General features: G+C 38.7%; 1 protein-coding gene across 6 annotated transcripts in view; it reads right to left on the bottom strand.

The window, feature by feature from the left end:
- Positions 1-25,762, bottom strand: part of ATP1B4 (ATPase Na+/K+ transporting family member beta 4) — a 93,246-nt gene that overhangs the window by 5,492 nt on the left and 61,992 nt on the right. For 2 of the 6 annotated variants that reach the window (XM_032258394.1, XM_032258396.1), the window contains exon 8: positions 21,871-25,628. The exons of 1 other annotated variant lie outside the window; for it this stretch is intronic. In XM_032258394.1, coding sequence (XP_032114285.1) covers positions 25,467-25,628 — 162 coding nt within the window. In that variant the 3' untranslated portion in view covers positions 21,871-25,466. Of the gene's footprint in view, positions 1-21,870; positions 25,629-25,762 lie in introns of those variants that run through there. 3 more of the 6 variants (XM_032258399.1, XM_032258398.1, XM_032258397.1) reach the window with 2 other exon arrangements.

The raw sequence follows: 25,762 nt of genomic DNA, 5'->3' as shown, positions 1-25,762 counted from the left end.
AGATGTCAAATAAAAAAAAAAGAGAGAGAGAAGAAGAACTGATGGACACATGTGAGGAAACTACCTAAGGCTAAGAAATTAACCACACAAAAGAATTGGCACACACAGAGCTGGAAATAGTGCCTGTCCTCTTTAGCCAGACTAGTAAAACCTCATAATTCATGGAACACTGGGTAGAGTACTAACAATGCCCTTGCATTAATAGTGGAGAATATTTGGATTCTGAGTGAACAGTGCTCTTGATCTAACTGAAAGACCATAAAAGCAAGATCCTAAAGGATCAAACTGTTTCAAGAACATTCATAAGAATACAAACACAACAAATACCCCAAAGTTAAAATTCAGCAACACTGAGCATTCAATCAAAAATTACCAAGCATGCAAAGAAATGGAAAAACATGACCCATAATGAGGCAAAACATCCATCAATCAAAACCAACCCCAAAGCAACATAGATGTTGGAATTAGCAGACAAGGACATTAAAACAGTTATATCTATATTTCATATGTTCTAAAGGTTAAGTAAAGACAGATAATATAAAAACAGATAATGTAAAAAGGCAAAAATAAAGTTTCCAGAGATCAGATAAAATATGCTAGATGGATAAACTGCAAATTGGACATTGCAGAAAAAAATAGTCAACTTCAAAATTTAGCAATAGAAACTCTCCAAAATTGGATATCCAGAAGAAAAACCACATAAAGAAATGAGAAAAGCATCAGTTAACTGTGAGAAAACTATTTGTTTTCTCAAAAAACAAACATATATTCCCAAAAGGGGAGTACAGAAAATATTTGAAGAATGAAGAGATAAAAATGTTTTCAAATTTTACAAAAACTATAAACTCACAGATCCAAGAAGTTCAATAAACCTCAAACAAACAAAAAACTGAACACTACACCAGGGCATATGGTGATTAAATTCCTCACTGAGTGACACAGACAATCTTAAAGCAACCAGAATAAAAAGCATGTCACATAAAAGGATGACAAAAGACTTAATATCAGAAATAAAGTGAGGTGACAAGAGAGCAAAATTTTAAATTATTTAAAGAAAATATAATTTTTAATCTAGATTTCTATACCCAGTGAAAACAGCAAGAAAGAAGGTAAAATAGATACTTATTCAGACATATGAAAACTGAAATAATGCATTATTAGCAGATCCATACTGCAAGAAATGTTAAATATGACAAGAATATAATATATCCTCCTTTTAAATAAAGATTTTCCTATTATTTAAATCTCTTTAAAATATAATTGACTGCTAAAACAATAACAATATAGCATAGGGTTGATAATATATGTAAAAGTAAAATGCATAACAACAATAGCTCAAAGGCTAGGAGAGGAGAAATAGAAATTTACTACTATTGTAAAGTTCTCATATGATATAAAATGATGTAATATCACATTAAGGTAGACTGTAATAGCTTAAAAATGTATACTATAAACTCTAAAGTGACCCCAAAACAACAAAGCAGAGAGCTAATGCTAATAAACCAAAAAAGGTTAAAAAAACTTATAAACAATATGTAATTAATCCAAAATAAGACAAAAAAAAAGAAGAAAAATGAAACAATAGATAAGGCAAATAGAAAACACATAGCAAGATGATAGATTTAAACCTAACCATATGAATAACCACATTTAATATCAATGGTTATGCCCCAGTTAAGTGAGACATTATCAGAGAGTAGATTTATATATGTATGGATGTCTTTATTTTGAGGCAGGGTCTCAATCTGTCACTTAGGCTAGAGTGCAATGCTGTGATCTCATACCACTACAACTTCTATCTCCTGGGCTCAAGCAATCCTCCCATCTCAGCCTCCTGAATAACTGGAACTACAGGTGCATACCATCATGCCCAGCTAATTTTTTAATTTTTTGTAGAGATGAGGGCTCACCATGTTGCCCAGGCTGGTCTTGAACTCCTGGGCTCAAGTGATCTACCCACCTCAGCCTCACAAATTACTGGGATTACAGATGTGACCCACCTCACCTGGCCCAGAGAGTGGATTTAAAAGCAAGACCTAACTATATGTTGCCTCCAAGAAACAATTTAAATACAAAGACACAAATAATTTAAAAGTAAAAGGATGGATTTGGCAATGATTTTTTGGATATGAGACCAAAAGCATAGGCAATAAAAGAAAAAATAAATTGGACTACATCAAAATTAAGAACTTCTGTGCACAAACGAACACGATCAGCAAAGTGAAAAGACAAAATACTTTTTCTAGTCATGATGGAATGAAACCAGATACTATATGGTACAAGGAAAATACTGTAAGTTAGAGATTGTCAGTGCAAAAAAAAAAAAGCAGGACCTCTGGTTATTTCGGAAATCAATGAAATTGATAAATACCTAGCCAGACCCATGAGAAAAGACACTAATTATCAATATAAGGAATGAGAGAAAAGACATCACTGCAGATTCATCCTGGCATTATGATGACTATAGGGGGATATTATAAACAACTTTAAAGAAGTGAAAGAAAACATTCACAATCTGGAATTCTATACTCCTCAAAATGTTGTTCAAAAACAAAGGCAAGTATAAAAGCTAAAAGAAACCACCATCAGCAGTTCTGCACCATAAAAAATGTTAAAGGACATTCTTCAGGCAGAATGAAATGACACTATTTGAAAATCTGGATCTACACAAAAGAATAAATACAACTGGAAATGGTAACTATGTGATTAGATATGTAAGAATTTTGCCTTATAATTGAAATCTCTTTTTTTTTTTTTTATTAGCCAGCTCATGACTGTGATCCTGGAGATAGAGTGATATAATTGAAATCTCTTTAAAAGATAATTGTTGGCCAGGTGCAGTGGCTCACACCTGTAATCACAGCACTTCGGGAGGCCGAGACGGTCAGATCACAAGGTCAGGAGATCGAGACCATCCTAGCTGACATGGTGAAACCCCGCCTCTACTGAAAATGCAAAAATTAGCTGGGCATGGTGGTGCGCACCTGTAGTCCCAGCTACTCAGGAGGCTGAGGCAGGAGAATCGCTTGAACACGGGAGGCAGAGGTTGCAGTGAGCCAAGATCGCACCACTGCACTCCAGCAAAAAAAAAAAAAAAAAAAAAAAAAAAAAGGTAATTGTTTAAACAAAAGTATTAACAATGCATTGTGGGGCTTATAACATATGCATATATGAAATGTATGATAACATTAGCATAAAGTTCTCAAGGAGAGAAATGGAAGTATTCTATTGTAAGGTTTTTATACAATACATGAAATAGTCTAAATAACTTGAAGGTAGATTGTGATGTTAAAGACATAAACTATAAATCAGTGGTTGTCAATCAGGGGTGATTTTGACTCCTAGGGCACATTCAGCAATGCCTGAAGACATTTTTGGTTTCCAAAACTGAAGGGATTATGTGATATTGTGAAATATATATTTGATCTTCATACCAGTTTCCTAGCATACAACTCCTAAAATCCTTGGGATCTTCAAAATGGTGTGTCTTTTTGTATGTTTTATTTTCGTACCATTCTGCATAACAATTGTATGCTAATGAGTAGACTAATGGCTGGCAGCCCCTAGGATGGAAACACTAAGGTAGGATTAAACGGTTGGGACTTTTAGCCCCAGTCCAAGCCTCTAGGGAGGGAAGAGCACTGAAGGTTGATCACAAATCGCCAGTGATGTAATCAATCATGCCTACTTAATGAAGCTTCCCTAAAAACCCAAAAGGACTGGGTTCAGAGAACTTCTGGATAGCCGAACACATGGAGGTCCCTGGAGGGTGGCATGCCTCGAGAGGAAGTGGAAACTCTGTGCTCCTTCCCACACTCCTTGCCCTATGCATCTCTTCATCTATATCCTTTAAAATATCTTTTGTAATAGAGGAGTACATGCAGTTAAATGTTTCCCTGAATTCTGTGAGCTACTCTAGAAAATTAATAGAACCCAATGAGGGGATTGTGGTAACTTTGATTTATAGCCAGTTGGTCAGAATCACAGATAAAATAATCTGGGTCTTGCAATCGGCATTGTAAGTGGAGCTTAGTCTTGTAGGACTGATTCTTCAACCTGTGTGATCTGATGATATCTCCAGATAGATACTGTCAGAATTGAATTAATTAGAGGACACCCAATTGCTGATGTCTGTTGTAGTATTGATTGCTTGCTTGCTGGTGGGGAGAAATCCCCATATATCTGATAGCAGAAGTGTGTTGTGAACTTACAGGAGAAACAGGTTTTTTCCTTTCTCTTCTTTTTATTTTTAGAGAAAGTGTCTTGCTCTGTCACTCAGGCTGGAATGTGGTGGTGTGATTATAACTCACTGTGACCTCAAATTCCTGGGCTCAAACGATCCTCCCTCCACAGTTTCCCAAGTAGCTAAGACTAAGGCAGGCAACATCATGCCCAGATAATTTTTAAAATTTTTTAGAGACAGAATCTCACTATGTTGCTCAGGCTGGTCAACCTCTTGACCTCAAGTGATCCTCCCACCTTGGACTCCCAAAACGTTGGTATTACACATGTGAGCCACTATGCCTGCCTGAGTTTGGTTTTTGTTTTACATGGGGTACTACTGGTAGCTATTAAATAGAGGCCAGGGATGCTGTTAAATATTCTAAAATGTACAGGAAAGCCAAAACAAAAAATTATGTGGCCCCAAATGCCAATAATTCTGAGGTTGAGAAAACCTACTATAAATCCTAGAGCAACATTGAGATAGAACTTTTCTTGCAGAAATTGGCAAGCAGATCCAAAAATTCACATGGAAATTCAAGGGATGCAGAAAAGCCATCTGTTGGACAAGTGGTTGTTAAAATAATCCTAAAGATTATTTCCTGATTGCACAACTTACTGCAAAGCTACAGTAATTAAGTGTGGTAACTCAAAATGGTTGTAGATCTAAATGTAAGAACTAAAGCTACAAAACGCTTAGAAGAAAACATGAGAGTAAATCTTTCGTGACCTCGAGTTAGGAAATGGTTTCTTAGATGTAACACCAAAAGCACAAGCAACAAAAGAAAAAAAAGATAAATTAGACTTAATAAAAATGTAAAACTTTTGTGCTTCAAAAAATACTATCAAGAAATTGAAAGGACAACCCACAAAACAATAGAAAAATTTTGTGAATCTTTTATTTGATAAGGATCTGGCATCCAAAATAGATAAAGAATTCTAACAAATTAATAATAAAAAGATAAATAATCCAATTTTTAAATGAGTAGAGAATTTAAATAATTTCCCCAAACAAGCTATACAAATGGCCAATGAGCACATGAAAAACTGCTCAAAATCATTAGTTATTAGGGAAATGGAAATCCAAATCACGAGATGTCACTCTACACCCAGTGGGATGGCTATAATTTAAAAAAATTGGACAATAACAACTGCTGGCAAGTATGTGGAGAAATTGGAACCCTCATACATTGCTAGTGGAAATGTAAAATGATGGAAGTACTTTGGAACACAGTTTGACAGTTCCTCAACAAGTTAAAACATAAAGCTGCCATATGAGAAATTTCTCCTTCTTTCTTCCCACATTTTGTTCTGTCTTAGTCTATTTGTGCCACTGTAACAGAATACCACAGATTGGGTAACTTATAAAAAAAAAATAGAAATTTATTTCAGACAGTTCTGGAGGCTGAGAAATTCAAGATCAAGGCATCGGAATTTGGTCTGATGAGAACTCTCTTGCTGTGTCCTTACATGGCAGAGGGCATGAGGACAAGCTAACCAAATGCTGCAAAGCATCTTTTATAAAGGCCTTAACCGCATTAACAAGGGTGCAGCCCTCATGGCTTAATCACCTCTTAAAGCCCACCTCCACATATATGTATAATCATCCCCATTAGCAATCTCCATTCCTCCTTCTTCCAACCCCGGGTAACCACTGGTCTATTTTGTATTTTATGAATTGGCCTATTCTAGACACATCATATAAATGGAATTTTACAACATGTGTCCTTTTGTGTCTGATTCTTTTCACTTACCATAATGTTTTGAGGTTCATCTATGCCAGAATATTAATCAATGTTATATTCCTTTTATGGTTGAATAATACACCATACTTGGCTTATCTATCTGTCAGTCGATGGACATTTCAGTTGCTTCTACTTTTGGTTATCATGAATATTGCTGCTATGAACCTATGTATACATGTTTTTGCATGGACATATATTATCAATTACCTTCAATGTATATCTAGGAGTGAAATGGCTGGGTCCTATGGTAACTGTATATTTAACCTTTTAAAGAACTGCCAAACAATTATTTCAAAAGGACGTCACCATTTAAAATTTCCTCCAGCACTGCATAAGGGTTATAATTTCTCTACCTCCTCAAAAACCCATGTTATTGTTCACTTTTAAAAATTATAGCCATCATAGAGGGTGTGAAATGTATATTTTTTCCAGCTTTACTGAAGTATTATTGACAAATAAAAATTATATTTATTTAGGATGTACAATGTGATGTTTTGATATACATATATACATTGTGAAATGATTAACACAAGCTAATTAACATATCAATCACCTCACATAGTTACCTTTGTGTGATGTGTGTGTGTGGTGACAACACTTCAAATCTACTCTCAGCAAATTTCGAGTATACAATATATTATTACTAACTATAGTCATTATACTTTACATTTGGTCTCCAGTATTCACTCATCTTACAACTGAAGGTTGGTACCCTTTGACCAATATCTGTCCTTTCCTCCTATGCCCTAACCCCTGACAACCACCCTTCTACTCTCTGTTACTATTAGTTCAACTTTTTTGTTTTCAGATTCCACATATAACTGAGATCATGCAATATTAGACTTTCTGTGTCTGGTTTATTTTGCTTAGCATAATGTCCTCAAGATTCATCGATGTTGTTGCAAATGGCAGGATTTACTTCTTTTTAAAGGGTGAACAACATTCTATTGCATATATATGCCACATTCTGTGTATTCATTCATTTGTTCATGGACACTTAGATTGTTTCTCCATCTTGGCTACTTTGAATAATGCTGCAATGAATATAAAAGTGCAGATATCTCTTTGTGATAGTGATTTTATTTCTTCCGGATATACACCCAGAAGTGAGCTGTTATATCCTGTGGTCGTTCTATTTTTAATTTTTTGAGAAACCTCTGTACTGTTTTCCATAATGGTTGTACCAATTTACATTCCCTCCCAACAGTGAAAGGGTACAGCAGTGAAAGTGTTTCCTTTTCTCTACATCCTTACCAACATTCGTTATCTTTTGACCTTTTTAATAGAAAAAAAAATCCTAAAATGGATATAAAACCACAACAGAACCCACATTGCTAAAACAATTTTGAGCAGTAAGAACAAAGCTGGAGGCGTCATATATCCTTATTTCAAACCATAATACCAAGATATAGTAATCAAAATATGGTACTGGCATAAAAACAGACACATAGACCTATGGAACAGAATAGAGAGCACAGAAATAAACCTGCATGTATATGATCATCTAATCTTCAAAAAGGTGCCAAGAATACATAATGGGGAAAGGGTAGTCTCTTTAATAAATGGTGTTGGGAAAACTGGATATGCATATTCAAAAAAATAAAATTGGACCCTTATTTTACACCATTTGCAAAAATCAGTTGAAAATGGATCAAAGGCATATAAACATAAGACCTTATTGTGGTTTTGATTGCCATTTCTCTAAAGAGTGATGACGATGAGCATCTTTTCATGTGTTTATTGACCATTTGTATATCTTCTCTGAAGAAATATCTATTTGGATTCTTTGTAGATTTTAGTTTAGTTATTTGCCTTTTTATTGTCTAAGTGAAAGAGTTCTTTACATATTCCGGATACTAGACCCTTAACAGATATATAATTTGCAAATATTTTCTTTTATTCTGTGGGCTGTATTTTCATTTCCTTGATAGTGTCCTTTAAAAGCACAAAAGACTTTAATTTTAATAAAGTCCAAGTTATGTATTTTTTTTGTCAGTTGTGCTTTTGGTGTTATAATTAAGAAACCATTGTTTAATCCAAGGTCATGAGGGTTTATATTTACGTTTTCTTCTAAGAGTTTTATCGTTTTTAATTTTTATTTTTATTTTTATAGGGACAAGGTCTCACTTTGTTTCCCATGCTGGAGTGCAGTCGTATAATCATAGCTCACTGTAACTTTGCACTCCTGGGCTCAAAAGATCCTCCCACCTCGGCCTCCCAAAGCACTGGGATTACAGGCATAAGCCACTACACCTGGTGCCTATAGTAAAATTTTAAATTGTAAGTCTTTCAGCTTTGTTCTTCTTTTGAAAGATCGTTTTAGCTATTCTGTGTCCCTTCCATTTCCGTATGAATTTTAGGATCACCTTGTCAATGTCTGGGGAAAAAAAGGATAGTTGGGATTTTGAAAGGAATGTATTGATTTGTAGATCAATTTGGTGAGCATTGCTATTTTAATAATATTAATCTTCTAATCCATGAGCCCAATGTCTTTCCCTTTATTTAGTTCTTTAATTTATTTCAGTAATAGTATGTAGATTTCAGAGTATAAGTCTTAGATTTCTTTTGCTAATATTTTCCTATTTTATTCTTTTTATGCTATTTTATTTGTTTATTTTATAGAGATGGGATCTCACAATTTTTCTATTTCTTTTTATGCTATTTTTTATGCTATATAGATGGGGTCTTGCTGTGTTGCCCAGGCTAGTCTCAACCTCCTGGCCTCAAGCAATCCTCCTGCCTTGGACTCACAAAGTGTTAGGATTATAGGCATGAGCCACTGTACCTGACCTCAAGCTAGACTTCTAATGCAGAATTTAATTATAGAATTTTCTTTGGCAAAGGCAAAGCACAATAAGTCAAAAAGGCTTCTCTCTCTCTCTCTCTCTCTCTCTCTCTCTCTCTCTCTCTCTCTTCCTACCCCTTTTTTCTTTTGAGAAAATGTTGTGAAAAAAATGCTAGGGTGGGATAAAAAAAACTGTTCCTTGGAGATTTTCATGTTAAAATTTTGAAAATATTTTAATCTGAAAGTTCAGATATAACCATAGGTGTAGAATTTGACAGGGAACTGTTTGACAAAATGTAGTGAACACCTATTCTATCTGCCACTTCATATTCATTCACTCCTCATTGGTCACATCACCTCAATTTTCCTCAGGAGATTACCTTTCCCTGACATTCAATCCAGGTAGTTTGAGTCACATTGATATCACTCTAAGCTCCAGGGGTGGGCATGTAACTGAAGCCTGGCCAATCATAGACATTTCTTCCAGTGGCCACAGAGATTGGTTCACAGATTGGCACAGGATCAAATTCAAGCCAATGGGAGACTCAGAATTTTTATTTTTTGTAAAAATATTATTCTATTGATGCATACTATTTATGTATCAATAGTACATGTAAGTATTTGTTACATGCATCAAGTGTATAATTATCAACTTGGAGTATCCATCATCTTGAGTATTTATATTTTTTTATGTTGGGAACATTTTATATCCTCTCTTCTAGCTGCTTTGAAATATGCAGTACACTATTATAAACTATAGTCTCCCTACTCTGCTATCAAACATTAGAATATTTCTTCTATTTAACTATACACTCATTAACCAACCTCTCTTCATTCCTCCTGTCCCACCCACACACGCTTCCCAGCTTCTGGTATCTATTATTCTAATCTCTATCTCCATGAGATCAAGTTTTTTAACTCTCACATGAGTGAGAAAATGCAATATTTGTCTTTTGGGGCCTTGCTTATTTCACATAACATAATGGCCTCCAGTTCCATCCATGTTGCTGCAAATGACATAATTCCATGTTTTATGGCTGAATAGTATTCCATTGCGTGTGTGTGTGTGTGTGTGTGTGTGTGTGTGACGTTGTCTTGATCCATTCGTTCTTTGATAAACATTTAGATTGATTCCATATCTTTGTCATTGTGAATAGTGCTGGGATATACATGGAGGTGCAGGTATCCCTTTGATATACTAATTTCTTTTCCTTTGGATGAATACCCAGTAATGGATTGTTGGATCATATGGTAGTACAATTTTTATTTATTTTTATTTTTTGCATTTTAGGTTTTGGGGTACATGTGAAGAACATGCAAGTTTGTTGCATAGGTACACACATGGCAGTGTGATTTGCTGCCTTCCTTCCCATCACCTATATCTGGCATTTCTCCCCATGCTATCTCTCCCCAACTCCCCACCCCCCACTGTCCCTCCCCTATTTCCCCCCTACAGACCCCAGTGTGTGATGCTCCCCTCCCTGTGTGCATGTGTACTCATTGTTCAACACCCACCTATGAGTAAAAACATGCGGTGTTTGATTTTCTGTTCTTGTGCCAGTTTGCTGAGAATGATGGTTTCCAGGTTCATCCATGTCCCTACAAAGGACACGAACTCATCGTTTTCGATGGCTGCATAGTATTCCATGGTATATATGTGCCACATTTTCCCTGTCCAGTCTATCATCGATGGCATTTGAGTTGGTTCCAGGTCTTTGCTATTGTAAACAGTGCTGCAATGAACATTCGTGTGCATGTGTCCTTATAGTAGAATGATTTATAATCCTTTGGATATATACCCAGTAATGGGATTGCTGGGTCAAATGGAATTTCTATGTCTAGGTCCTTGAGGAATTGCCACACTGTCTTCCACAATGGTTGAACTAATTTACACTCCCACCAACAGTGTAAAAGCGTTCCTATTTCTCCACATCCTCTCCAGAATCTGTTGTCTCCAGATTTTTCAATGATCACCATTCTAACTGGTGTGAGGTGGTATCTCACTGTAGTTTTGATTGGCGTTTCTCTAATGACCAGTGATGATGAGCATTTTTTCATATGTTTGTTGGCCTCATGTATGTCTTCTTTTGTAAAGTGTCTGTTCATGTCCTTTGCCCACTTTTGAATGGGCTTGTTTGTTTTTTTCTTGTAAATCTGTTTTAGTTCTTTGTAGATTCTGGATATTAGCCCTTTGTCAGATGGGTAGATTGCAAATATTTTTTCCCATTCTGATGGTTGCCAATTCACTCCAATGACTGTTTCTTTTGCTATGCAGAAGCTGTGGAGTTTTATTAGGTCCCATTTGTCTATTTTGGCATTTGTTGCCAATGTTTTTGGTGTTTTGGTCATGATGTCCTTGCCTACGCCTATGTCCTGAATAGTTTTGCCTGGGTTTTCTTCTAGGGTTTTTATGGTGTTAGGTCTTATGTTTAAGTCTTTAATCCATCTGGAGTTAATTTTAGTGTAAGGTGTCAGGAAGGGGTCCAGTTTCTGCTTTCTGCACATGGCGAGCCAGTTTTCCCAACACCATTTATTAAACAGGGAATCCTTTCCCCATTGCTTGTTTTTGTCAGATTTGTCAAAGATCAGATGGTTGTAGATGTGTGGTGTTGCCTCTGAGGCCTCTGTTCTGTTCCATTGGTCTATATCTCTGTTTTGGTACCAGTACCACACTGTTTTGATTACTGTAGCCTTGTAGTTTTTTGGTTTTTTTTTTTTTTTTTGCTTAGAATTGACTTGGCTATGCGGGTTCTCTTTTGGTTCCATATGAAGTTTAAGGTGTTTTTTTCCAGTTCTGTGAAGAAGGTCATTGGTAGCTTGATGGGGATAGCATTGAATCTGTAAATTACTTTGGGCAGTATGGCCATTTTCACGATATTGATTCTTCCTAACCATGAACATGGAATGTTTCTCCATCTGTTTGTGTCCTCTCTTACTTCATTGAGCAGCGGTTTGCTGTTCTCCTTGAAGAGGTCCTTTACATCCTTTGTTAGTTGTGTTCCCAGGTATTTTATTCTCTTTGTAGCAATTGTGAATGGCAGTTCATTCTTGATGTGGCTCTCTTTAAATCTCTTGTTGGTGTATAGGAATGCTTGTGATTTTTGCACATTGATTTGTATCCTGAGACATTGCTGAAGTTGCTTATCAGTTTCAGGAGATTTTTGGCTGATGGGGTCAGGAGATGGGGTCTTCTAGAAATACAATCATGTCATCTGCAAATAGAGACAATTTGACTTCCTCCTTTCCTATTTGCATACCCTTTATTGCTTTTTCTTGCCTGATTGCTCTGGCTAGAACTTCCAATGCTATATTGAATAGGAGTGGTGAGAGAGCACATCCTTGTCTAGTGCCGGATATCAAAGGGAATGCTTCCAGTTTTTGCCTATTCAGTATGATATTGGCTGTTGGTTTGTCATAAATAGCTTTTATTATTTTGAGATATGTTCCATCAATACCTAGTTTATTGAGGGTATTTAGCATAAAGGGCTGTTGAATTTTGTCAAAGGCCTTCTCTGCATCAACTGAGATAATCATGTGGTTTTTGTCTTTGGTTCTGTTTATGTGGTGAATTACGTTTATAGATTTGCATATGTTGAACCAGCCTTGCATCGCCAGATGATGCCTATTTGATCATGGTGGATAAGCTTTTTGATATGCAGTTGCAATCAGTTTGCCAGTATTTTATTGAAGATTTTTGCATCTAAGTTCATAATGGATATTGGCCTGACATTTTCTTTTCTTGTTGAGTCTCTGCTGGGTTTGGGGATCAGGATGATGTTGGTCTCATAAAATGATTTGGGAAGGATTCCCTCTTTTTGGATTGTTTGGAATAGTTTTAGAAGGAATGGTACCAGCTCCTCTTTGTATGTCTGGTAGAATTCTGCTGTGAGCCTGTCTGGACCTGGGCTTTTTTTGGGTGGTAGGCTGTTAATTGCTGCCTCAACTTCAGACCTTGTTATTGGTCTATTCAGGGTCTCAGATTCTTCCTGGCTTAGGCTTGGGAGGAGGCAAGTGTCCAGGAATTTATCCATTTCTTCCAGGTTTACTAGTTTATGTGCATAGAGATGTTTGTAATAATCTCTGATGATGGTTTGTATTTCTTGGAATCTGTGGTGATATCCCCTTTATCTTTTTTAATTGCATCTATTTGATTGTTCTCTCTTTTCTTATTAATCTGGCTAGTGATCTATTTTGTTGATCTTTTTGAAAAACCAGCTCCTGGATTTATTGATTTTTTTGAATGGTTTTTTTTTGTGTGTCTCTACCTCCTTCAGTTCTGCTCTGATCTTAGTTATTTCTTGTCTTCTGCTAGGTTTTGAGTTTTTTTTGGTCTTGCTCCTCTAGCTCTTTCAATGTTGATGATAGGGTGTCAATTTTAGATTTTTCCTTGCTTCTCATATGGGCATTTATTGCTATGTATTTTCCTCTAGACACTGCTTTAAATGTGTCCCAGAGATTCTGGTATGTTGTGTCTTCATTCTCGTTGGTTTTGAAGAACATCTTTATTTCTGCTTTCATTTCATTGTTTATCCAATCAACATTCAAGAGCCAGTTGTTCAGTTTCCATGAAGCTGTGCAGTTCTGAGTTAGTTTCTCAATTCTGAGTTCTATCTTTATTGCACTGTGGTCCAAGAGACTGTTATGATTTCCATTCTTTTGCACTTGCTGAGGAGTGATTTACTCCCAATTATGTGGTCAGTTTTAGAGTAGGTGTGATGTGGTGCTGAGAAGAATGTATATTCTGTGGATTTGGGGTGGAGAGTTCTGTAAATGTCTATTAGGTTTGCTTGGTCCAGGTCTGAGTTCAAGTCCTGGATATCCTTGTTAATTTTCTGTCTTGTTGATCTGTCTAATATTGACAATGGGGTGTTAAAGTCTCCCACTATTATTGTGTGGGAGTCTAAGTCTCTTTGTAAGTCATTAAGAATTTGCCTTATGTATCTGGGTGCTCCTATATTGAGTGCATATATATTTAGGATCATTAGCTCTTCCTGTTGCATTGATCCTTTTACCATTATGTAATGTACTTCTTTGTCTCTTTTGATCTTTGTTTCTTTAAAGTCTATTTTATCAGAGATGAGAATTGCAACTCCTGCTTTTTTTTGCTCTCCATTTGCTTGGTAAATCTTCCTCCATCCCTTTATATTGAGCCTTTGTGTATCCTTGCATGTGAGATGGGTTTCCTGGATACAGCACACTGGTGGGTTTTGTCTTTTTATCCAATTTGCCAGTCTATGTCTTTTGATTGGGGCATTTAGCCCATTTACATTTAGGGATAATATTGTTATGTGTGAATTTGATTCTGCCATTTTGATGCTATCTGCCTGTTTTGCCCGTTAGTTGATATAGATTCTTCATTGTGTTGATGCTCTTTACCATTTGGTATGTTTTTGGAGTGGCTGGTACTTGTTGTTCCTTTCTATGTTTAGTGCCTCTTTCAGGAGCTCTTGTAAAGCAGGCCTTGTGGTGATGAAATCTCTGAGTACTTGCTTGTTCACAAAGGATTTTATATTTCCTTCACTTATGAAGCTTGGTTTGGCTGGATATGAAATTCTGGGTTGAAAGTTCTTTTCTTTAAGGATGTTGAATATTGGCCCCACTCTCTTCTGGCTTGTTGGGTTTTCTGCTGAGAGATCTGCTGTGAGTCTGATGGGCTTCCCTTTGTGGGTAACCCGACCTTTCTCTCTGGCTGCCCTTAGCATATTCCCCTTCATTTCAAACCTGGTGAATCTGATGATTGTATGCCTTGGGGTTGCTCTTCTTGAGGCATATCTTTGTGGTGTTGTCTGTATTTCCTGGACTTGAATATTGGCCTGCCTTGCTAGGTTGGGGAAGTTTACCTGGATAATATCCTGGAGAGTCTTTTCCAGCTTGGGTTCATTCTCTCCATCACATTCAGGTACACCTGTAAAATGTAGATTAGGTCTTTTCACTTAATCCCATATTTCTTGGAGATTTTGATCTTTCCTTTTTACTCTTTTTTCTCTAATCTTGCCTTCTTGTTTTATTTCATTGAGTTGATCTTCAGCCTCTGATATCCTTTCTTCTGCTTGGTCAATTTGGCTGTTGAAACTTGTGTATGCTTCGTGAAGTTCTCGTGTTGTGCTTTTCAGCTCCATCAATTCACTTATACTTATCTCTAAGTTGTTTATTCTCATTAGCATTTTGTCAAATCTTTTTTCAAGATTATTAGTTTCTTTGCATTGCGTTAGAACATGTTCTTTTAGCTCACAGAAGTTTCTTATTACCCACCTTGTGAAGCCTGAGTCTGTCAATTCATCACACTCATTCTCCATCCAGCCTTGTTCCCTTGCTGGTGAGGAGTTGTGATCCCTTGTAGGAGAAGAGGTGTTCTGATTTTGGGTGTTTTCATCCTTTTTGCACTGGTTTTTTCCCATCTTTGTGTATTTATCCACCTGTTGTCTTTGTAGTTGTTGACTTTCAGATTGGGTCTCTGAGTGGATGTCCTGTTTGTTGATGATGAAGTTATTCCTTTCTGTTTCTTAGTTTTCCTTTTACCAGTCATGCCCCTCTGGTGTAGGACTGCTGAGGTCCACTTCAGGCCCTGCTTGCTTGGGGATCACCTGCAGCGGCTGCAGAACAGTAAAGGTTGCTACCAGTTTCTTCTGCTATCTTTGTCCCTGAAGGATACCCACCTGATGTCAGTCTGAGCTCTCCTTTATGAGGTGACTCTTTGGATATACAGATGTCAGGGAGTTGCTTAAGGAGACAGTCTGTCCTTTATAGGAGCTCAAGTGCTGAGTTGTGAGCTCTGTTGTTCATTCAGAGCTGCTGGGCAGGTACGTTTAAGTCTGCTGCAGCTGAACTCATAAACCCCCTTTGTTTTCCCCTAGGTGCTCTGTCCCGGGGAGTTAGGGCTTTATTTATGAGTTTCTATTGTGCTGCTGGCTTTTTTCAGGGATGCCCTGCCCAGTGAGGAGGTAGCCTAGTCACTGTCTGCCTGCAGAGGCTTTCCTGAGCTGCTGTGGACTCCACCCAGCTGCCGTGTGAACTTTCCTGCAGTCCTGTTTATACGGGTGTAGTTAGAACCGCTTCGGCAATGGTGGCCCACCTCTGTAATGGTGAACTCTCTCTGTAATTGCGGGTTGCCTCAGCAACAGTGGGCTGCCTCAGCAATGGCAGACTACCTCCATAGTGGTGGAGTGCCTCCGTAATGGTGGACGCCCCTCCCCAACAGAGCTGGACCATCCGGGGTTCAGATGTGCTTGCTGTGAAACTCTCAATCCAGAGCATTTCAGATTGCTGTTTTTTTGTGGGGGTGGGACCAGCCGAGCCTGATCACCTGGCTCCCTGCCTCAGAGCCCTTTTTTTTTTTTTTTTGGTCTCCCAGGTGCTCCAGTCGCCTGTTGAAAAGAAACTGGGATCTGTGTGATTTCCTGTGCGGCAACCCACTGCACCTGCACCGGCTGAAACAGCCGTGCTGAGATTCATGGCGCTTTTTTGCCCTGGAATCTCCTGGCCTGGCTCCCTGTTTCAGTTCCCTTTTCTATCACTTGAATGGGCAACTCTGTCTTCCCTGAGCTCCAATCGCCAGCTAAAATGGTGCCCGGACCCATGTATTTTGTACAGAGAACCGCTGCGCCAGGGCTCCAGCCAAAACAGCTGCTCTGGCAGAAACAGCTGCCCTGGCCAAAACAACCGCACCAGCCAAAACAGCCGCACTGGTGACCTGTGGGTCTCCTCCACCTGGGAATCTCCTGGTTTGTGGACAATAAAAATCCATCTGGAAATGCAGCGTCCACTCACCCTCCAGGCTTTTGCTGGGAGCTGCAATCCTGAGCTGCTCCTAATCAGCCATCTTGGATCCATCTCTGGTAGTACTATTTTTAAATTTTTTTTTTAAAAGAAATCCCTATGCTGTTTCTACAGTAGTTGTATTAATTTACATCCCACCAGCTGTGGATAAGAGTTCCCTTTTCTCCACATCCTCGCCACCATCTGTAATTTGTTGTCTTTTTAATAATGGCCATCCTAACTGGGATAAGATGATACCTTATTATGGTTTTGATTAACATTTCCCTGTTGATTAGTGATGCTGAGCGTTTTATCATATACATGTTGGCCATTTGTATGTCTTCTTTTGAGAAATGTCTGTTTATGTCCTGCACTTTAAAAAAAAATTTTTGTATGATTTTTTTGAAATTAACTTTTATATTTGTTGCATTTTTTTATTATACTTTAAGTTCTGGGATATATGTGCAGAATGTGCAGGTTTGTTAAATAGATATACACATGCCATGGTGGTTTGCTGCACTGGTCAACCTGTCATCTACATTAGGTATTTCTCCTAATGCTATCCCTCCCCTAGCTCCCCACCCACTAAAAGGCCCCAGTGTGTGACGTTCCCCTCCCTGTGTCCATGTGTTCTCACTGTTCAACTCCCCCTTACAAGTTAGAAAATGTGGTGTTTGCTTTTCTGTTCCTGTGTTAGTTTGCTGAGAATGATAGTTTCCAGCTTCATCTGTGTCCCTGAAAAGGGACTTTTTTATAGCTCCATGGTATTCCATGGTATATATGTGCCAAATTTTCTTTATCCAGTGTATCATTGATGGGCATTTGGGTTGGTTCCAAGTCTTTGCTATTGCAAACAGTGCTGTAATAAACATACAAACATACATGTGCATGTGTCTTTATAGTAGAATGATTTATAATCATTTGGGTATATACTCACTAATGCGATTGCTGAGTCAAATGTTATTTCTGGTTCTAGATCCTTAAGTTTATTCCTAGGTATTTTGTTCTTTTTTGTAGCTATTATAAATGAGATTGCCTTCTTGATCTTTCCCAGCTAATTTATTAAGTGTATAAAACATTACTGATCTTTGTATGTTAATTTTGTATCCTGCTATTTTACTGAATTTATTTATCAGACCTAATAGTTTTTCGGTAAGCTTTCTAGGTTTTTCTAGATATAAACATTTCAGTGTCATTTGCAAAGAGGGAAAATTTGACTTCATATCTTCCAATTTGGATGCTAGCTTTCTTTAAACCAGTTTGATTTGATTTTTGTATATGGTGAGAGACAGGGATCCAGTGTCATTCTTCTGCATATGGCTATTCAATTTTCCCAGCATCGTTTATTAAACAGAGTGCCCTTTACCCAGTGTATGTTCTCTTTAACTTTGTCAAAGATCAGTGGGCTATAAATATGTGGATTTATTTATGGGTTCTCTATTCTGTTCCATTGATCTATGCATCTATTTTTATACTAGTACCATGCTGTCTTGGTTACTATTGCCTTGTAGTATAATTTAAAGTCAAGTAATGTGATGCCTCCAGCTTTGTTCTTTTTGCTTTGGCTATTTGAGATCACTGAGCTTCTTTAAAATCAATATTTTTAATTCCTTTTCTGGAATTTCATAAATTTCTTTTTGATTGGGATCTGTCCTGAAGAATTATTGCGTGCCTTTGAAGGTGTCATATTTCCTTGCTTTGTCATGTTTCCTGTGTTCTGATGTTAATATTTGTGCATCTAGTGTAGCAGTTGCTTCCTCCAATTTTTTGAATTTGCTTTTGTAGAGGATGACTTTTTCGTGACAATGTGTCTATGGTGTTGGTTGGATAGGGCACTTTGGCTCTGATTCTGAGTGCATGCAGTAGCATAGTCTCTGTATGCTATCTTTGTTTATTATTATCATTATTATTATTATTGGTGAAGATAGGGTCTCAACATGTTGACCAGGCTGGTCTTCAACTCCTGGTCTCAAGTGATCCTCCCACCTTGGTCTCCCAAAGTGTTGGGATTACAGATGTGAGCCATCACACCCAGCCTCTGTATGATTTCTTTGGCTGTAAGCAATGGCTGGTATCTGTAATTTCCTGGGTGGCTTAGGGTATGTTTATTAGTGAAGTTTTGCTGAGGACTGAGATACCAGGTGGGCCAGTCTTTGGGCCTCACTGGTGGCAGCTGTGAGCTGTGTCTGTCCTTGAGCCCCAGGGCCATGTATACTGGCACTAATGTCAGTGGGTCCAGGGGGACAGATCCTTGGGCCTCCAGATGTCTTGCTCAGATGCTGGTAGTGGCAGTGGTGGGCTAGGCAGGTATGCAAGTTCCCAGGCCCTGGGCAGCAGATGTGGTGTGCAATGGCAGTAGCAGTGGCAAGAGAACCCTCTGGGTCCTGAGTGGTGCATGCTGGCATTGGTAGTGGCTGCGATGGGCTGGATGGGCCAATCTCCAGGTCTGCAGGTGGCATTTTCAGGTAGGTGCCAGCTGGGATGGTAGCAGCAAGGTGGGGAATGCGTGTTCTTATATCCTAAATTCTGTTATGCCAGGCTGCATCTTGCTTGTGCCTCAGCTCTGTGGTAAACTGCAATTAGGTGGCACCTCAGCCAGGGTGCTGCTGGGCCCCAGTACAATATGCAGTCTATTGTCAGCAGGGCTCTCAAAATTGCACTTTGCTGTATGTAGCTGCTTAGGAATGGGAGGGAGTATGGGACCGCACACAGACTCTGTCCCTGGAGCAGTGTCATTGTGTGGTTTCCAGCAAGCTCTCTAGGTTAGTTTCAGGGTCTGCAAGAATTTAGAGGCTTTACCCTGGCTAGGATGGCAGGGGTTCATGGTGGGAATGTGGATCCTGTGGGAGTCTCTGACTTACCCGTTCCCAGTATTGGGGAGTCTCTCCAGGCTCCCAGTTGATTCCAGCTGAATAGGCTGCTTTGCTTCCCTCTCCTTCTTTGCTTTAGGTGTTTCCTGTCACATTTCTGTTAAATTTCAGTATTCTTTCTTGGATTGTCTATTCTAAGTATGATTATCTACTCACTATTTTAGTTCTTCTTAGTACAGGAGGCAAATACGAGATGCTGCTAGTCAGCCACTTGAAGCCTCTACTGGGAGTTTTTTATTTTTTATTTGAATTTTCAGGGAAGAGAAGGCTTCTTTTCAACTGGACATTAGCCTTTAAGGATGTAGGCCTGGCAATGCAGGCAGCCATCTTGCCTATCTTGATTTGTGATGGAGAGCAAAATACAGAGGTGGAGAGAGGTTGATTCCTAATGACATCTTTGGGTTCCTGGACCTGGCTATGCCTGAAGCCAAACTACTACCAGACTTTTCAGTTTTTTGATTTGGTAAGTTCTCATTTATCCTTAAGTCAATTTGATTTTTTTGTTGTTGTTCGTTTGTTTGTTTTGTCACATGTAAGCAAAAGAGTTCTAAATAATATACCAAAGGATACTACCAGATTAGGAAGGAAAGGGAATGAATACTAAAGAATAGAGAAAAAAAGTTCTATAATGGAAAAGCCTAATGCCTTTGACCCCACAGCCATGGATCAAAGTATGTATGACAATAAAATTGTCCCAGTCCCTGGGGTTGTTTCAGTAGATGATTCCAACACTATACCAGGCTCCAAGGAGTCCACTCACAGAACCTCCACTCGATAACTGTGTTAGATGTCGCCAGTTTGCCCCTCCAGATGCACTCTCTACCTTTCTCCACCCTGCTTTCTTTTTTATTTTTATTTTTCATTTATTTATTTTTTTGAGATGAAGTCTTGCTCTGTCGCCCAGGCTGGAGTGCAGTGGATCAATCTGAGCTCACTGCAACCTCCACCTCCTGGGTTCAAGCAATTCACCTGCCTCAGCCTTCCAAGTAGCTGGGACTACAGGCATGCACCACCACACCCAGCTAATTTTTATAGTTTTAGTAGAGACAGGGTTTCACCATGTTGGCCAGGATGATCTCGATCTCTTGACCTTGCGATCTGCCCACCTCGGTCCCGCAAAGTGCTGGGATTACAGGTGTGAGCCACCTCGGCTGGCCCCACCCTGCTTTCTTTTTTAGGAGGCTGACCTGTATGGACTGCCTCAATAGTTTTTTCCCCTCTAACTTTTGGTCGGGTTTGGCTAATGAGAAAAATTCAGTTGCAGTATTTATTCTCCCTAAAAGTTCACCTTGGACTAGCTTAGTCCTTCAACAAAGCCACCAATCCTCTCAAGGCAGCCAAGTGTACACAACTCATTCCTTCTGAGTTCTAGTAACCATTTCTTGCTCCTATACCTTAGGGTCAAGAGATGGTAAGAGTTCGGCTCTTATTTGGGTGGGTTACTGTGCTATTCTTGGGTCCCTGTATCTATGCTTTTATAAGTAATCCTTTTGTAAATAAATCCTCTTCTAATTATCCTTTTTTTGTCAAATGTGTATCTATTTCTTGGTGAGTTATGGTGATATAAGGGTCTGTAAGGAAGTACATTCTGCAAAGTAAGCTGTCAGACTGAAAGCTTACTGTATTCTGCTTAAAACTTTTGGGTCCCCCATCAACCCTTCTTCCATTCTAGCTTGCAACTAAAGAACTTTGTGAAGTAGTGTTTCCATTTATTTTTCCTTGCCATTTGCCTCCACACATCTTATTCACTCTCTTTCCTCCCAACACATGCATATAAATATCCAAACCTCCATTTTCTGCCTGGATAAAAGTACAGTGTAAATCATACTTTCATATGTTTTGGTTATACTACTTGATTATGTATGAATATTTTAAGAGGGAGTTAGTAAAGAAAATGACTCTAATGAAGAATGTAGACAGGGAGAAATATGTTGGGATAATGGATCTGTTGCCTAGTAGACTTTAGGCCAGGGCAGCTTCTGAGAAAAGAAGGAAAGATTCCTGCCACAGCCTAGCATCTGAGTTGAGTAAGGGATTGGAAATATTTCTGTCTTTAATTGCAATTGCCATTAGAGATTTGCTCTGGGAGGCAGTCTGCGGCCAGATGTGTCTTAAAGGCATCTAGCCAGACTTTCATCAAACAAAGTTTCTCTTTCAATTTTGGTTCTGTCCCTCCACCTGAAAGTTTATCTTAGTGTTCCTCTCCTATACAGACAAACAGAACAGTTTACACCAGGGCTCAACCTTGATAAAGAAAGGCTGCTCTCACAAAGCCATCTTCTGAGAATCCAGAGCACAGAGACAGCAAAAGAAAAAATGCCCAGAAATGAAACAACTTTTAGTTTTATCCTCCTGTAACTAAATCCCAAGAGTCAAAAAGAGGGGAGAGAAAAGAAAAACAATATTTAACTAACAGGTTGTCAGTTGTCAAGTTTTCCACCCACATGGCTGCCCAATATTCCTCTGGGAAAATTAGCGATATGGTCTAGAAGGAGAAAATCATACATTTCTTTTTTATTTCAGTTTATTGTTGTTGACAACTCCTCAACACAATATAAATGTTTTTACATGTTGATTCCCGGAAAATAGATGCCTAAGAAAGGTTACTTTAGGATAATGATTTCAGGGGGGTAGAAGGTGAAAAATCATAACCAAAGTCCAGCATGGACAAAACCATGAAGATATTTAGAAGTGGTATTTCTCATTGGCAGTCAAGTAAAACCAAGTACATTGCAACAGATGGCATACAAATCAAATCCTGATGCAGCACAGTATGGGGAACTATTTAATCTACTAGAAGTTTATTGAACAGTTAGAACATTAATGAATCCAGTTCTGTATGATAACGGTATTTTTTTCATGTCCTAGCTGACAACCCAAACTATCTTAGTACTCTTCAATATTGCTTTGCAATTGTGGACACAATGGATTCCATTGAAAGAGAAATATTGTTTGACAGATGATTCATAATTCCTTGTCTAATAGTCAATGCATTTAACAGGATAATGTATTATGTATAAAATATAGCACCAGTAGTTGAATTCCTGTGAAATGTTAACTGTTTTAACTCAAATTTGACATATGTTTCAAAATGTTTGGGATATCGTTCATTGATTTTTAAAAAGATGGTACTTTCTGTTAAGCAGCAGCTCAGAGTAGAAAGAGCACTGGACCTGGAGTCAGATGCAATGCAAGTTGTTTTTTCTAAACACTCTCTAATATCCTTTCCAGATCTAACATTCTATTATCTTTTACTACTGAATCTTGAGAGTTTGATTGTTTGAGGTAATTTTCAAATAACTGAGTTGTTGTCTTTTTTCATTTTGTTCTTTGTCTTTTTAAAGGTTAGCTTTGTAAATTGAATTTGTTAAAAGAAAATGGTTGAAAGGAGGCAGCTTCATTGTTTGTTTGTTTGTTTTTGTATTTTCAATTAACCTGCTATAGAAGATCCTATATCTTCTATTATTTGCCAATAGTGGTTGGCCCCCCTTTACTCCGTCAATAAGACTTGCAAGGTGTCTGGGAAGGAGATTCCAAAGAGGAACAGCTATTCTTTCTGCCACAATGCCAAGAGAAAAAAATCACATTAGGGATTAGATTGGTGTAGGATGTTTACATGACTGGCTTTAATTCTCAAGATTAAATAGCTTAAAATTTCCTAGGTGAATTCACTTAACCCAATGTTGCTTTTGTTCTCATCTTTCCTTCTTTCCAACCCTACATGTGTTTACATCTCCACATCAATGTCTGATCAATAGAAAATCACATCTAAAATGTTCAAAATTGATCTCTCCAAACCTGCTTCTCTCTTGTATTCCCAGTCTTGATCAACAATGTCACCACCTTACCAGTTCTAGCCAAGCTCAAACCCTCGGAGTCATTTTCCAAACTCCTCCTTTCTTATTCCCCATTCTCCAGTCTTGTCCCTCTCCAATCACCCTTCACATAGTGGTTGCCAAGTGCTCTTTCTAAAATGCAAGCCGGGCGTGGTGGCTCACACCTGTAATCTCAGCACTTTGGGAGGCTGAGGCAGGAGGATCACAAGGTCAGGAGTTCAAAGCCAGCCTGGCCAACATGGTGAAACCCCGTCTCCACCAAAAATACAAAGATTAGCTGGGCGTGGTGGTGTGCACCTGTAGTCCCAGCTACTTGGGAGGCTGAGGCTGAAGAATCGCTTGAACCCAGGAGGCAGAGGTTTCAGTGAGTCAAGATTGCACCACTGCACTGCAGCCTAGGTGACAAGACCGAAACTCCGTCTCAAAAACAAACAAAGAAACAAAAGAAACGACAACAAAAAATAAAATAAAACACAAATGTGACCACAGAGCCTCCCTGATTTAAATGCTTTAATGACTCATTTTCACCTATTGGATAAAACTCAAAGTTCTCTTTCCATCCCTGAATACCCCTCTAGCTCGATCTCCTGACACTCCCTGCCATTCCTCTGAGCCCTTGTCATTCCAGCTACATATACTGCTCACAGTTACTCAGACACACCATGGTCTCTTCATGACTCTGGCTTTGCATGTGAAATTTCGTCTGCTACTTTCTCAGCTCAGGATATTTTTCTTCATGTTCCCATAGCTTTCCACATACTGGTTTTATAACGCTCATCAAACTATACTATATAACTTCTCCACTTGCTTGTCTTCACTACTAGACTGCCAGTTCCCTGTTTTGGGAGAAAGTAAACATCGTAGAGGAGATTCAGACTTTGGACGCTCCTACGAGGCATTTAAACTTGCTTCGGAACCTGAGACACTATACTATTCGCTGATGCTTGCTTTTTTTCTCCTTGTCCCAGCCCTCCCCCTGGTGGAGGCGATAAGAAGCAGTGGAGTGATCAGGTGACCAAAGATCAGACAAAGTGACCTGGCTGATCCACATCCTGGATAAGCATCTGCCTCATGTCATTTTTAAAGTAAATGCTAAACTGGCTAATGGACTTGGCTTTTGCCTGGCCTGGCAGGAACATTCTGTCTTGTCATGTATTCATTGACAGACTCTGATTTCAATCTCCAGAGCTGTAATTGCAGGTCAATGTAACCACCCCTGATGGTCTCGGAAAACATCATGCTACGTCAAACAAATAGCCCAAGAAGAATTAGCTGGTGGAGATCTTCTTCCATGTTGTCTCCTCTGCCTGAAGCTGACAAAAACCTGTTTGCATGAATGTTTGCCTTTAGAGAGCAAGGAATCAAACACCAATCACATCCATATGCTAAGTGTTCTCCCCAGTTGCAGTGAGACCTGCCTCTTTAAAAAGTCACAAGGATGGTCTTCATCTCTATCCTAGAACAATATCCTGTTAGCACTGTTTTTTTTTCCCCAGTTGAAAATAACCTAGTTTTCGAATCAGCATTTAGTTGTCTGTGGGAGGCAGCAGTTTCTTAAGCCCCTCTGGATATAGAGCTCTATAGGTACAGTGGGTCTAGGTTGTCTAGGTTGGTCTGAGTGGTGATTCCCAGGGAAAGACCTTGCCAGACAGGTTTTTTTTTTTCCTTCAGAGACAGGATCTTGCTCTGTCACACAGGCTGGAGTGCAATTCAGCTCACTGCAGCCTCGACCTCCCAGGCTCAAGCAGTCCTCCTGCTTTAATCTCCGAATAGGTGAGACTACAGGTGCATGCCACCACACCTGGCTTAGGCAGATTTTTATAAAATTGGTTAGATTATTAGCCTGGTTGGGAGGAATCTGACCTCTAAAACTAGCAGAATTTTAGAAAACATGATGAATTTATAATCATAATAGAAATTCTCTTTCGTGGCTATTGCACAGCTATGGTGAATTTTATCAGATACTATGTTTATGCTACAGGGAGACTACTAGCAGCAAGAATAGATTTTAGTTTTAAGTGGAAGGAAAGGAAATTAATATACTCTATTTTTCATCAGGAGAGACTACCTTTAAAAAAATCAAACAGCTCCCATAACATCATTTTATACACATGTCATAGGCAAGGAAAGATGATCTGCTGTCTTAGATGTCCATCTGGCTGTGTCCTAATTGAAGAAAAAGAATTCAGGTGCTACCAGAGATACCATGAGATAAAACAGAAACAGAACTGGTAGGAGTGGCCCCCTGAGATTCTTAGGTTTCTATGTTCAGGGTAAAGATTACCCTGCCCACAAAACGATCATTGATGACATCATTTATGATGCCTTTGCCCTTCAGTTGGCACTGCACAGGCACTGCTTGGTTCTTCACCACGTCTGTAAAGTGCATTGCCACCAGCGGGGAGGTGTAGTTAACCTGTAGATGGAAGAACAATGAATTCTAAGTGTGGGGAGGTGGTATGAGGGAAGTGATCAAATAATCACTGCAGGATGATAACTCTTACAAAGAGAACTGAGTAAATCCCGTGATGCCAATTCACAAATGGCCAA

This window comes from Sapajus apella, unplaced genomic scaffold (assembly GCF_009761245.1).
Source record: "Sapajus apella isolate SASKATOON/1434 unplaced genomic scaffold, GSC_monkey_1.0 scaffold102, whole genome shotgun sequence".
Taxonomy (NCBI): domain Eukaryota; kingdom Metazoa; phylum Chordata; class Mammalia; order Primates; family Cebidae; genus Sapajus; species Sapajus apella.
Note: the sequence above shows the minus strand (reverse complement) of the source record. Positions and strands in the feature narration are given on the sequence as shown.